The following is a 15,263-nucleotide window of genomic DNA, read 5'->3' on the forward strand; positions in this document are numbered from 1 at the left end:
GCATTAACCATGAACGATTTGCTACTAACCACTGAAAATTTAATAGCTTGATTAGAAAAGGCCGTGCTTTGTAGAAACAATTAAGCACTTAACGCCCAAAGCTTATTTCGTAATTTGGTTCGCAGACTTTGGCCATGATCGAGTCTAATCTCTTGCCGGACCGTAGCACCTGCCTGGAATGCAAGTGAGTTATTATCGGACATAAAAGCAAGTGGCGCTGAACGTATGTGTAATTTCCGCTTCCCTCATTCGATTTTCGCAGGAAATGCTGGCACAGCGAGGATCTTCATCCAGCCCTCCTGTGGTTCCGCAACCGAAAGCAAGAAAGCGAATACCGCAGCCAGCCAGACCCGGAGTTCCGCTGCTACATAGCTTTCGCGACCTCCATTTTCCTAGCGATGTGCATTATGCAGATTGCCACCATACCCAGGTAGAAAGCGGATAAACAGGACTTTGCGATCGTAATCTCACAGCCGTCAGCGAAACACACCCCACACCAAATTTCGTCTTTTTGTTAATTAATCTCTCCCCACATGCCGACTTTAAACGACTTCTTGCCTGCAATTGGCATGATACCCAAAATTTTCTAATTAAACATGCAGATTTAACCACCCTCATTCGATTATCATGCAAAAGCTCTCTAAAGCAATCAGACGAGCCGACAAGTTCTCAATCAAAAAAAAAAAACGGGACACTGGGAAAAAATAAAAAATAATATTATGGGTTTATGTTTTTATTTTTTGCAGGACTGTGGTTTTGTACGGCACGCTGGCGCCTACGTTGGTGGTTTTGACCGTGTTTGTGTATTTGTGTTGGCTGGACGGCTGTTGTGGGCCTAGGCCACCCTCAGACACCCCAACCGATGAACCGGGGGCTTGTTCACCGCCTGGTGAAGTGGTGACCGGAAGCAGATGTCTCCGACTTGCCATTTTCCTGGTGTCTGTGACGCTGATTTCGGCCTGCGCTGTTGTTACGCTGGTAGGAAAATTTTTTTTTTCTGGGTCGAACTAAGCCATCAAAGATCTTTTTTTTTATTAAGAAAATATTTCCATAAGGATATCTAGTTGGACCGAATTTTGTGGGGTAATCGAGTAAAAAATTTGACAATTTTTAACTAAAACTGAAGAGCTTCGAACTCATTTTAAATTAAACAAAAAAAAACAGGAAATTTTTAAAATACATCGTTGTAATTTCCTCAAAATAAATAAAATGGCCTTTTTTATTCACAACTTTGTAGCTAGACGCTCTCTAATCTAATCTGGAATTCAGTGTAAGTAAATGTTATGTGTTATATTTCCCTCAATAATAAATAATAACAAATTGCAAAACTATTCAAATATTCTGAATATAATCATAATGATGGTAAGTATTTACTAGATATCATGTAAATTCAAATGTACACGAGATCAAAAATTTATGAACTTAAAAACTTTAATAGACCAGAAGTACATTGTAAACTGAGAAAATTACGCAACTTTATCAGTAGATAGAGATAGCCGGTTCAAAAACCACCTCCACCTCCCTCTACTGCGCATGTGTGAAAATTGTGTCAGTCAGCCGCAGACGCAAGCGCGTAATCGCAGCTCGCTGGCCTGCGACCAGCTGGTCAGCCGGCCTGCGGCCGACTGACGCCATTTGTGATGATGCAAATATATTTATGTAGTATAATAATAATAATAATAATAATAATCGTCGCCATCTTGGAAGTTTGAAAGTCGGCGGCGGTCATTTTTGTTTAATGGTAAATTGGCGCCAAATTTAAATTATTTCAAAATTAATATTTGAAATTAGTCGGCCATGTTTGTTTGTTAAAAAAAATGGCGCCAAAATTTTAATTTATTTAAAAATTAATATTGGGTGTAATGTTGGTAGCGCCGATGTCGTCACAAATTCCGCCTAAATTCTCACGTTAGATGGCGCCACGGTCTGCAAACTTTTCGCTAGATGGCGCTGCCGTCAGCGCAGCCGTCAATCAAAGATGGCGCTGGCCTCCATTTTTTTTTTTTAAACACACCCCCCGCCCGTTTGCGAATATGCAACCAAGAAAACAAGTAGTAGTAGTAGTAGTAGCTTTTTGGGGTTGTGAAATTTTTGGTTTTTGGGGTTGTGAAATTTTGAATATATGATTTTTGAAATGTGCAATTGTGAATACATGAAGTATATATACAATACATGCTGTATTGAGTTAAGCAAAATATCAGAAAATCATCGCGCTTGTCACTAATAACTAATAAAGGAAAGTCATTATTTTATCGATAAGGAAAAAAAACCTAGTATATGTAGTTTTTTATTTTTGTAATGTTGTTTGCCTAACTTGTCTGTTGCGCACCAAGTTTATTTTGTTATTTGTTTAAAATATAATGCAAAAAAAGTTGTTGTTGTTGTTGTTCCTTCCATGGGGAGTCGAACCTCAGGTAGGTAGAGTGGATAGTGCTGTCTATTTTGGAAACCTGAAACAAATTCACATAAGCTATTTCGTTAATGGATAATAATAAAAACAATAAATTACTTTAATTGTTTATTACATCTAAATATAAGTACATACATACATACATATTATAATACATAAACATTATAATACAATAACTACAATACAAATTAAATATTATTCCTGAGTTTGAGGAAGAATATTTTTATGACCCCAAGATAATGTTCTACCTTCAGAATTGTTTAAGATGTAACGTTTATCATCTTTGAAAGATAAAGCAATTTTTTTCTTTAATTCTGTGTAAATGTTATGAAGCTTCGAACGAAAGATATTCATTTCTTTAATAATTTCAGTGTTTGGAACAGTAACTGCGTTTTGGTAGTCAATTTTATGTAATTCACTTGTAATTACATTGTGTTTAATACCCTTAGCTTTTTTAGATAATTCACCTTCAACATCCACACAATATGCTTTAGCACCTGTTCCTAAAAATTCTGATATTACACGTCCTTTATATTCATCTTTCATCTTCCCGATGACAGAAGACGATACAGGTATTCCATGAATATTTTCTGCTTTATAATTTGAAGTATCAAAACGCTCTATATTAGATTTAATATCATCATAAATATTTTCACAAAAAATTTCAATTACTAAACTATCAGTATCGGTATACAAAAGCGTTGCATTGTTACCGTATTTAAGTTTTATGAAATTATAATAAAAATCATACATAATAGTTTTACTGATATCTAGAATAGTAAAACCTACATACAGAGGTTTATTGTAGAAAACTTTTTCGTTCTCTAATTGAATAGCTACAAAATTTGGTGTAAAGATAGATGAATTTTTAAAATTTGGTCGTGCAATTAAACTTTCAGCACCTGGTTTTCTACCTATATTATTCCATGATGTTACCAATTTCACGTTTACTCTTTTATCAATTGATTCCATGGTTTTACCAAAAACTGAATTATTCATTAATTTAAATACATCTTTTTCTAACGCGTTTTTTGATTTGTTACGCATTTCTGTATTTAAATCAATATATGTTTTCAACCATGGTGATTGATTAAAACTTAAAACACGGTGAATATTAATTAATTTTAAACCACCTTGTATAGCTTGTCTTAAATTTCGATAATGTAAAACATAGTGTACTTTATTGTTCAAGGTTGCGCAAAGTTTCTCAGTTTTACTAGAGGGAGGAATAAATTTTTCAGGACAAAATGGTAAATCGTTGTGAAGATTATGTAATTCAGAAGGATATTCTAAATCAACTTCGAATATATAACCTACATCAGCGTTATCTGTCAAATTGAGAATTAGGTTATCATTGAATTCATTAGGATCTTCCCATCGAAAACCGCTATAAGGTAAATATTCAGACATTGCTGCTCCATACAAGTTGGTTGCATCAAGGTACATTATAAAAGAAGTTGGTTTAGAAGGATCATGATTTGATAAAAACTTATTATTTGCTACTGCTTTACGTTTTGAACATTGACAAAGTCCTCCTCTAATAGATTTTCGAAAGAAATGTACCATGTCTATATCAGTTAACAATTCGAATTTAATTCCAGTCATTTTTAACATAGCATCCCAGCCTAATGAAGGTGCTGTTAAGTAATGAGCTGGATCTAGTTCATAAATTTTGAGACAAACCTTTCTGAAATTTTCAAAAATGTCTGTTAGTAACAAAACATCAGACTTTAAATAAATGTCGGAATAATCACCTAACGTTTTGCAATCAAATAGATTCCAGACTTCCTGTGCTCGCTCATAATCATGTTCACTGATATCAGTTTTATTAAGATTATCATAAAATTGTTGAATCAATGGTAAACTGGTATCATCTAACTTATTAAAACAATCCAAATATGAATATGGAAAAACACCTTTTTGTCTTATCAAATTAAATTGGTTATCGTCCGGAAAGTGTTTCCGAATGGTTAGACATTCATTAGAAGTTAAAGTCTGAGATAATTTATCTAATGAAAAAGAAAGGAAACGGAACGAATCTACGAATCTAAGCGTTATAAAAATATTGTCAACTGTATTTGTAGTCGTGTTCATGACCTTATCAACTAAAATTTTTTTTGAAAATGTAATATACTTTTCTTTAGTTTGAGCAATGCAATTAATGATGGTCTTTTCTGTTGCTAAAGCTTTAATAAATAAATGACTATCATAATTAGTTAAATTATGACAAAAAACAGGGATATATTTTGGAATCTTATAATTTAAATTACAAATAGAATGTGCAGGTCCTAAAAATTCACCTGTTAAGTGACAATGATTACGAACTCTATCACAATTTAGACTTCCGTAATCTGTTTTGAAAGGTTCTTTACATAAATGACAATGGGTAGATATTTGAAAAACCAATTCATCTAACGGAGTCATTTCAAGTGGTACGATATGTTTGAGGTGATCGTGATAAAGTCTATTTACATCATCTTGCAACCATTTCACAAAAATTTTAGGAGCATCTTTTCCTCGATAAGTCCGATAAATTGATAAATTATCATTATATGCACATTTTATGTAATATCCGAAACTATATGGTTCATGTAAATGTGTAACAATTGTACGGATATTATCGGCTGAATTATCATTGCGTAAAGGTTTTAAAATAGATTCAAAATCGAAATAAAATACAAAAGGAACTTTAAGAGATTTATCAAAATTTTGAAATGTTAATTCATTACCAGGCACTTCTTTACCAAATTTATTTATAATCAGATCAGAAGTTGGTAATGTAGTGACAACTTCATTACAAGCATACTTACGATGTTTAACTAATTTTTGTTCACTCGAAAAAAATAATAGACAACCGTTACATATAAATTTAGCATGATTATGTTTGGAAAGTTGTGAACTTATTAATCGAGAAATGTTGCTTATCAGACAGTAATGTTTGATCATTCTTTCATCGTCTACGATAAGTAATAAATTTACATGAATGTCTCGTTTCTTAGAAGTTAAATAAAAGGGACCTATAATATCTGATACCCATTTACCTTTTTCATGATCAAAACGCTGCTCTGTTCCATAGACATTTACACTAATATTATTAAGTGCTTCAAATTTAAAAATATCAGTTAATTTAACCGGAAATGAAATATCTGTAAAATCTAATTCCTCTTCAAACTCACGATAAGCATCAACTCGATGTCGATTAACATTTACTTCAGTTGAATGAAGGTGTGCCAAAACAGACCATTTGAAACATTCATTATCATCATTATGAATATTGATAACCGCTCTCCGCTTCGCTATGTCCTTCGGTAATGGTATATATGTTGATGCACGTAGTGGATTGAATTTGTTGATATTAAGTTCCAAAAACAAAATTTCCATTAAAATCCAACCTAAAAAATTTAATACAATAATATGTTTATAAATAAAATTGATATTACTTACCACTATCTTTTTCCAAGAATTCACTCATTTTGTTTTTTATGACGCCACATATTTCTTCCAGTTCTACCTTAATATTTGTCGATATTGAAATGATGATATTTTTAGTGTTGAATGATTTGATTTCGATAATGTCTTTAGAAGGTAAAATATATTTAGCAAAAAGTTCGAAATTAATTTTAAGTTGGTTAAATTCTCTCAGTTTTCTAGTTATTAAAGTGATAAGTTTATCTTGATTTCTTTCAAAAAAATTGCACACTTCCAAGTCATCTAGTTGTGAATTTTTCAATCGGTATGAGGTAATTCTTGATTTGAAGGCAACTTGATATTCTTCAACGAAATCATCATCATCATTAATTTTGGCGGAGATGACACTTTTATGTTTTAAAGAACGTAAATGGTTTAATCTGGATCCTCTGTAGTGACTATTGCATATTTCACAAAATTGATGAAATGAACATGATGGAGCGTTAGTAGTAACTTCTAAAAACAAAAACAAGTTATAATAATAATAATATAAAGAATATTTACAAAAATACCTTGTAAAGGTGTTCTAGTTGTCAGGCGGGCTTTTTTAGGAGTCATATCATCCGAATCCATTGAACACAATGATGAATTTGTAATATGACGCCTATAGTTATCAAATCTCGTAAATGACGTTTTACATCCGGTGCAAGTGAGTTTAGATAATTTATCACCTTAAAAATGCTCTTAATTAAAACAATTTCTATAACGTAAAATGTATTTACTTACTATGTTTTTTTACATGACGTGTTAAAGCATCTTTGCGAGTAAACTTGTTATCGCATTGAGAGCACTTGAACATGATTACTTTCATACACGGACAGTCGAAGTAGAAATGAATTAATCATTGATGCGATATGATTTTATATTCCATAAACTTTGCAACCGGATATTGTGGTTCCTTACGTAAAAATTCAAAAAATTCAAAATATAACTGATAAAAATTTAACGTTTTTAAGGAAAAAAACGTTAGACAGGAAATATGATAACAAAAATAATCAGAATGAATATTATTTTTTATTAGACATAAAACAAACTACATACTTAAACTAACAAAGTCATACACCTAAATAAATTTTTAATTGCAGTTTTTAAGCCAAACCTAACGCTATGAACATCATAAAAACGATCCAACATGTACAAACAATTCCAAACATTGCTAAAAAGGTAGGAACATGATTAAAACAATTTTTTATTGAAACTACATCATGATCATTAAGTATAAGTCTCTTCCAGTCAGTATCAATATAATTACTATTGGTAAAAACTAGTCTTAATTTAAAATATATTACAGAGTTTGCTATAGAAACATTTTCATATTTAAATATTTCTATTGCAGTATTGCTCAAATAACCCAGATTCATCTTCTTCCATTGGTAATCAACATCGTTGAAAAATAAACTTTTCCAGAGAGGAGACCATCTTGTGTTGTTAGGACTTTCACTAGTGAAGACGATGTACATATCTACAACATCTAACGGTTTTTGCACGTACAACACATTTTGTATAAGAGTAACAAACAAGATGAGTGATGAGTTCAAAAGAGGCATTACACTTGAAACGCAGTGGGTTGTTGTTGTTGTTGTTGTTGTTGTTGTTGTTGTTGTTGGCTTCCTGTATCATCTAAAATACACGAAACACAATTATTTATTGATGAAGGAGGACCATCAAACTGATCTTCGTCAAAACTGTTATAATAATGTTGTAAACATGGTAGATTCAGCTTTATATCATGATCTTGTTGATATGTTTCCGGTAATTTATGAAATATATCCATCAACTGGCACGGTCCTAATTTCAGTAGTTCCAGTTTCATTAGTAATCGAATATCGCTTATGGTTTTTTCAAAATGCAGCACTTTTTTTATAACAGGTTCTACACTCGTTGCCATCTTAAATGGAACTAAATTAGACGTTAAATAATTATATCGTATATATATTTCTTATTTATTAGGTAATATCTTTCATTTCAATCCAACTATTCTGATTATCTGGTAAACCTAACCATTTCACAAATAATTTAGTTCCTTTACGTCGAATCACTTTCTCAACTAAATAGACGTCAGGATATTGAGTTTTTGATAATTCCCAAATATAAAAAGCTCCTTTGATTGGTTGACCTTCTTTATCTTCTAGCAGAAATGTTACAGGATTGGTTAGATTAATCTTACTGATTTTAAAAATTTCCGTTGACCAATTGGGTGTATATCCTTTTTCAAATAACATCTTTTCTTTGCTAATTCTTACGAAATCTCCGACTTTAAATTTTTTTCTGTTTTTATCAACAATCTTTAGATGATCATATGCTGTTATGTCTCCTTGATTCGAAGCGTTTATCTCTGTGGGTTTCCTTCCTGTTGTTCGATGTATTGTAGTATTATAATTTTTGGTTATCTCTTGCAATTTATTTATCCATTTATGTGTCGCAAATAACGTAAAATATCGATAAATTTTGGATTTTAAAGTACGTATAACTCGTTCAGCAATTGCTGCTTTTTTAACGCTGTACGTACTATAGTGATTAATATTATAACGTCTCATCAAATCCTGAAAAGTGGTATTATAAAATTCCTTTCCTTGATCTGACTGTAAATTCTTTGGTATTCGTTCTTTTTCATTCTTCAGTATTGATTCCATAGCTCTGCTAACCTCATTAGCTGATTTCGATTTCAGTGGTCTGGTCCATAAAAATTTAGAAAAACAGTCGATTACGACTAAAATATATTTAAATCCATTATTATGATAAGATAAATTTTGCATTTCTGCTAAATCTACTTGCCATAAATCATCCAATCCTTTAATTATAGTACGTCTTCGTTTAAAATTCCTGCGTGCAGGTTTAAATATCTCGTTTACCAATTTTTGCTTTACATCACTAACTTGCTTTAGTCGAACCATTGCTTATTTACGGTACACTTCTCTACAATTTCCATGACGATCTGACATTTGACCTGGAGGACACTTGTTTTTATTATGAGGCATGGGTTCTATCTTTCACTATTTTCATATGAATCTGTTACTTTCCTTTTCTTTGATATAGGTACATTTTCAAGTTGATCTGTATCACCTGCTTTAGAACGTTTGGAAATGGTTTCTGGTTTTATCTTAATACTATCGATTCCTTCAAAGCGTTCTTCAAGTTTTTTTATTCGTCTGGTTATCTCATTTGAATTATTCATAAATTTTTTCCACTTGTTATCGATTTCATAATTTATACTTAAATGTTTGTTATGCAATTCTGATTCAATCGTGTGAGGAATTGTAGCAATTATATTATCAATTTTTTCATCAAGTATTTTGTACTTAACATTCATGGTTAAGTTTAACTGATTAAATTTATCCATCCATATAGCATCTGCTTTATGAACATTATTATTTAAATCCGTTAAAGCAGCTATTACTCCTTCCATCTTTTGGTATATTTGTTTACTTACTAAATCAATATATACCTTATTCGCACAATCTTTGTCTTCTGTTGGATCATTAATGTTACAGATTCTATGATGTTTTAAATCAAGGTCACCATCAGCAGTGAAAACAAAAGGTGATGGTGTAGATTTAAAAAATGCACTTGATGCTGATAACACTTTACGTCCGAATAGATCAATGGGCATTTCAACACTGAGGATTAACCAGAAAAAAACTTAAGCCTAATATATTACACCACATTCCTTTAATTCTTCTTCTATTGATAAAATTTCATTCAGATGGGAATTGTTACCCGCTTTTGTCGCTGCATGTAATAATGCTAGACGTGACACTAATTCATTTATGTCATCCCAGTAAACATATTCTACACGTTTATTAGTGAATAATCCTTCACCAATAAACGGAGATTTAGGAAATGAAGTAAACATTGGTTGCACAATTTGAGTATATTTTACACCTCTATGACCTTTTAGTTGTTTTGTGGGATCATTATTTTTTCTATGTGTATTAGAAATTTCAAGTATTTTTTTGTATGCTGACCGATCCTCTTTTGTAATTTGAGTGTATTTATCTTCAGGGTTTTTAAAAAATATTAGTCTGTATAAACCAGGAGTACCAGGAAATGATTCATTATCTAAAATTAAATCACCATTTTGACTGATTATTAATTCATGTTTACCCATAAATAGTTTATTCTCTTTTGAATTATATCTAGGACCAAATGTCTGATCACTGGTTTTCTCTAAAACTGCTTCTATTGCATTTCTCGCAACTGGAGGATATTGTTCTAAAAATTCATCTAAAATATGTCTGCTATTAATTAAATCATCCATAGTGTCAGATTTGGTTTCTTCATCTTCTTCTTTTATTTCTGGTAATGACTCATATATTTCTTCTGGTTGTCGCAGTGATGTACTAGGTTCATATGTTTCTTCAACTGGTAGTTCAAGTTCTTGTTTAATCTTTTCTTTTTTTGGTAGTTTAAGAAATTGTTTCCTTTGCTTTTGAATATGATGTTTTGGTCTTTTGTGTTGTTTTTGTTGTTGTTGCTGTGGTGGTGGAGATTGCTTCTCCAATTTTATTGAAATTTCTTCTAAAGGATTTATAACAGGCTGAAAAAGCTTTTTAATTGACTCATCCGCTTCACTGCTGTTTAACTTTATGGCTTTATACTTCTTTCGAATTGAATCAGCTGCTTTTAATATATGTCTTTTAAGGTTTTGATCTGGTTTGGTACCCATCATTACCGCTTAATGTTATAAACTAACCGAACAAATCAGAATTATTGTTTATATAACTTCTTATTCGACTGCTATTATAACGGGTCTCAAACTGATATTAACCGATCTCAAACCGATCAGGAACTGCTTTTTAACAGACATTAACCGGTCTGAAACCGATATTAACCGGTCTCTATCCGATAATAACCGCTCTGGAACCGGTATTAACCAATATCACACCGATACTAACCGGTCTGAGACCGATATTAACCGGTCTCTAACCGGTATCTAACCGATACTAACCGCTTTGGAACCGGTATTAACCGATATCGCACCGATACTAACCGCTGTGAAACTGATATTAACCGGTCTGGAAACGTTCTCAAATAGATATCACTCTACACTTGAATAAAATGATCAAACCCTTTTCTATATCGACCCTTATTTAATTCATTATCTTTACATATAACCAAAAAACCATATTGGTTTTTCCAACATTCCTGACATATTTCACAGAATTGTTCGAATTTCATATCAGCACCAACATGATCTTCATATACATGTTTTAAATTTAACAGATCTTGTTTTAATATTACCAATAAATTTGCATTATCTCGAATTAAATGTTTCGGTATTTTTGTATATGTTTGACAGAGATAGAAACTATCAATATTTTTATGCCGGCCCATGCAAAAGTAATCCCTTATCTTAGCTTGATTACACATTATGACATCATCAAATATAAAAATAGAGTTATTTTTTGCATCTTTTGGATCTAGCACGTCTTCATTATGTTCATACTGGTTATATTCCATTCCTTTAATTTTTTGTAGCACATCACTAAGCAGTTTATACTTCGGTTGATATAATGATTTACAATAAATATATATGTTTTCAAATTTCAATCCGTTGGGATCAAACAATAAAGACAATAATATGTTAGTTTTTCCTCCACCAGAAGGTCCACAAATTATACAACGTATTGATTCGGGTAAAAGTGTACCATGTCGATGAGACATTTTATGTTTATTATCAACATTATTATAATCATGATTTATGATAGGTAATTGTAATTTTTGCTTTAACACTTTCATTTTCATACTAAATTAAAAACATTTATAAGAAGGTTTATATAGGGAAAAAAGTTCAGTTAAATGTTGTCTTTCAAAGGGGAAGGACTATTAAATACTGCAATCAATAAATTACCTTTTGAATTACATTTACCAGGATATCAATATTGCGGACCTGGTACAAAACTTAAGAAACGGTTAGAACGAGGTGATCCTGGAATAAACAAGCTTGACAGCTTTTGTAAAACGCACGATATAGCTTACGCTAATTCCAACGATTTAAAAGATAGACATCAAGCGGATCGAATTTTAGAAGATAGTGCATGGTCACGTGTTAAGTCTAAAGACGCTTCATTTGGTGAAAAAGCAAGTGCCTGGTTTGTAACTAACGCAATGAAAGTCAAAAGGAAATTAGGTATGGGAATCCAAAGGAAAAAATCGAAAAGGAAGACAAAGAAATCTAGAAAGAGGACACAGAAAAAACAACAACCTTTTCATAAAGCTCTTTTATCAAATTTAGAAAATAAGGGATATGATAATATAAAATCTGCATTATCAGCTGCTCGTATAGCAGTTAGAAAATCTGGAGGTCGTAAGCGTATAAAAATTCCTCGTATTATACCTATAAAAACAGGAGGATTTTTACCATTGTTACCATTAATTTTTGGAGGACTTAGTGCCTTAGGGGCTATGGGCGGAGGTGCTGCTGCTATAACTAAAGCTGTAAATGATGCTAAAGCAGCGAAACAGAAATTAGATGAGAATAAACGTCATAATAAAGTACTGGAAGATATCGCTATCGGGAAGGCGGGAAGTGGTTTATATCTTCGAAAGCAACCACGAGGTTATGGATTGTATTTACGTAAATTTCCAAAAAACTACCAATAAAACTGCCTAATAGGGCACTAACTGATAATGATTTAAGAAGATATGCTAAATTATTAAAACTACCCAAATTTAAAGGCGTTTTTATGAGAGATGAATTAATTCATATGAAACCTGATAAGACAGAATGTGCTATCATTAATTTGGACTCTAAAAAAGGATCCGGAACTCATTGGGTTTGTTATAGAAAAACAAATAAACAGGTTGATTATTTTGATAGTTATGGAAATCTAAAGCCACCTCTAGAATTAGTACGATACTTAGGAAATTGTAATATTTACTTTAATCATGATCGTTATCAATTTTTATCATATAATTGCGGACATTTATGTTTGATGTTTTTACATAATAAAAGATGAGATAATCATGTATTTTATTCAGTCATGTATAAGACATTCTCCCTAACAGGTGTTGAAAGTACGCTGTCTGAACACTATGAGCCACCCATTGACCTTGAAGAAAATTCGAATTATTCTATAGCTTTAATCGGTTTTTATACTAACAATAATATACCAAATATAGAAGAGGGTACAAATAAATTTTATTATTTTGCTCCGAACACTACTGAAGAAAAAGTGATAACATTTCCGAAAGGTGCTTATGAAATAGCTGCTATAGAAAAATATATACAAATTATTCTTAGTGGACGATCTGCAACTGATGCTCAAAAACAGAATACATTTTCATTGAAGGCTAACGAAAACACATTAAAGTGTGAGATATTTAGTATTTACGACATTAATTTCGCTCACGAAGATAGTATTGGTAAATTGTTAGGTTTTTCTAAAAGGAAACTTAAAGCAAGACAATTACATGAAAGTGATTTACCTGTTAACATAATTAAGGTTAATACAATACGTATCGAGTGTAATATTGTAAGAGGTTCTTTCTACAAAAACAAAGAATCTCATACTCTTTATGAAACTGCTTTAAGTGTTAGTCCAGCCGAACAGATTTTTGTGGAACCATTAAATCCTATTTATTTACCTATCATTAATAGATCCAATATACCTAACCTAACTATTGATATTGTTGATCAAGACCATTGTCCTATAGATTTTAACGGTCAAACAATCAATATTCGTCTTGCTCTGAAAAAAGAAGCATAAACATGGGTTTAGTGTTTCAAAATCAATATAAAAAATCATACAATCCATCAAATTATCAGTCAGTATCTTGTCATCAGTCGACATTATCACATCAGAGCGTGCAGATTCTTAAATCGTTAGGATATAATGTCCGCCAGCAAACTTCAGGTTTACAGTTCACCGGAAATAGACGACAGCATAAGTAAAGAGGAAGAACATACATATAGTCCGCAAGTAAGATCTTTCGATAACAATGATGAAATCGAAATTATAATTAATCAGAGAGATATTTGGATTTCTCTCTTTGAATCATTTATACAAGTGGACGGTGAGTTCATACCAGATCCGGTACCGGAAACTGGCGGTGGAAATGTAACCTTGACTAATAATGCAGCAGCATATTTATTTGAGAATGTAAGCTATGAATTGAATAATGTTGAGTTAGATAGTGTACGTGAAGTCGGAACAGTATCTACAATCAAAACTTTTCTATGTTATGGCAAAGATGAAGTAAGAGCATTAACTCTCGCTGGATGGAATGATCAAGAAAGTCAACAACTGAAGACATTTAATGAAACTGATAATACGTTTTCATTTAGAATCCCTTTATCTTATCTGTTAAATTTACCATTTGATTATCATCGGATAGTTAGCGGTCATCAAAAACTTCGATTAATACGAAGTCGTAACGATGCTAATTGTTTCATTTCTACCGGAACGAGAAAAGCGACACTTAAGATTAACAATATTGAATTAAAAGCAAAACATGTTTACCCAAATGATGAAATTAAATTAACTATATTAGAAGGGATCAACAAAGATCGTGTTATATCGTTACCGTTCAGAAAATGGGAAATTCATGAACTTCCATCAGTTCGACAAACTAATAACGACATCTGGAGAGTTAAAACATCTACTCAATTAGAAAGACCAAGATTTATTATCGTTTGCTTTCAAACAAACCGAAAAAATAATCCAAAGTCTGATGTTACTCTATTTGATCATTGTGATGTAAGAAGCGTACGTTTATGGTTGAATTCAAATGTTTATCCATATGAAACATGGAAACTACAATTTGCTAAAAATAAATATTTAGAAGCATATCAAGCTTACGTTGATTTTTATAAGGAATTTAATGGAAAAGATCGTGCTGAACCTATATTAAGCTATACAGATTATACAAAAAGACCGATATTTGTATTAGACTGTTCCAAGCAAAACGAAGCAATTCGAAGTTCCACCATTGATATCAGCTTAGAATTTGAAAGCGATAATAATTTCCCAGCCGATACAAGAGCTTATTGTATTATCATTCATGATAGAATAATGCAGTACTATCCGTTAACAGGAATAATTAGACAACTGATATAAGGATGAAAAAAAGTGTTACTATAAGTGATAGTGCTCCGGAAGTACATAATCTAATAGTTTGGTCATATGCTTATCAAGATGCTAGAAAAGGAAACTATTGGATACAATGCGCTGCAGACAGAGAAAGGTTTAAGTTTAGAATTAATCAAATGAAAAATATTTTAAAGGAGATCTTAAATTCTGCTCATCGTGAACAAATTTTTCAGTCTAGATTTAAGTGTTCAACATGAAGGTAGTAGTGATTGATGTTCAAGGATTTTATATACCTGAATTCATCGTTAAAGAATTAACAATATTTGATGGACATCGAACTGGTCACTATTTGA

At 31.7% G+C, this 15,263-nt stretch overlaps 1 protein-coding gene and 1 long non-coding RNA gene across 5 annotated transcripts in view; one reads left to right on the plus strand and one right to left on the minus strand.

The window, feature by feature from the left end:
• The window catches only part of Ac76E (Adenylyl cyclase 76E), an 87,098-nt gene that overhangs the window by 54,184 nt on the left and 17,651 nt on the right, over positions 1-15,263 (plus strand). For all 3 annotated transcript variants that reach the window (XM_015977579.2, XM_015977580.2, XM_015977581.2), the window contains 3 exons: positions 126-184; positions 263-430; positions 747-978. In XM_015977579.2, the coding sequence (XP_015833065.2) occupies positions 126-184; positions 263-430; positions 747-978 (459 nt within the window). The remainder of the gene's footprint in view (positions 1-125; positions 185-262; positions 431-746; positions 979-15,263) is intronic.
• On the minus strand, positions 2,272-8,555 carry LOC135267937 (uncharacterized). 2 transcript variants are annotated; one of them, XR_010336356.1, is made up of 5 exons: positions 6,605-6,894; positions 6,391-6,549; positions 5,855-6,334; positions 5,587-5,802; positions 2,272-2,450 (listed from the first exon to the last, which is right to left on the minus strand). It is a non-coding gene; the product is annotated as an uncharacterized LOC135267937 (long non-coding RNA). The 2 variants fall into 2 exon arrangements; XR_010336355.1 differs by lacking the exon at positions 2,272-2,450 and adding an exon at positions 7,397-8,555 and having other exon boundaries at positions 2,506-5,802; positions 6,605-7,340.

The sequence above is a fragment of the Tribolium castaneum genome, chromosome 1 (assembly GCF_031307605.1).
Source record: "Tribolium castaneum strain GA2 chromosome 1, icTriCast1.1, whole genome shotgun sequence".
NCBI classification, from domain to species: domain Eukaryota; kingdom Metazoa; phylum Arthropoda; class Insecta; order Coleoptera; family Tenebrionidae; genus Tribolium; species Tribolium castaneum.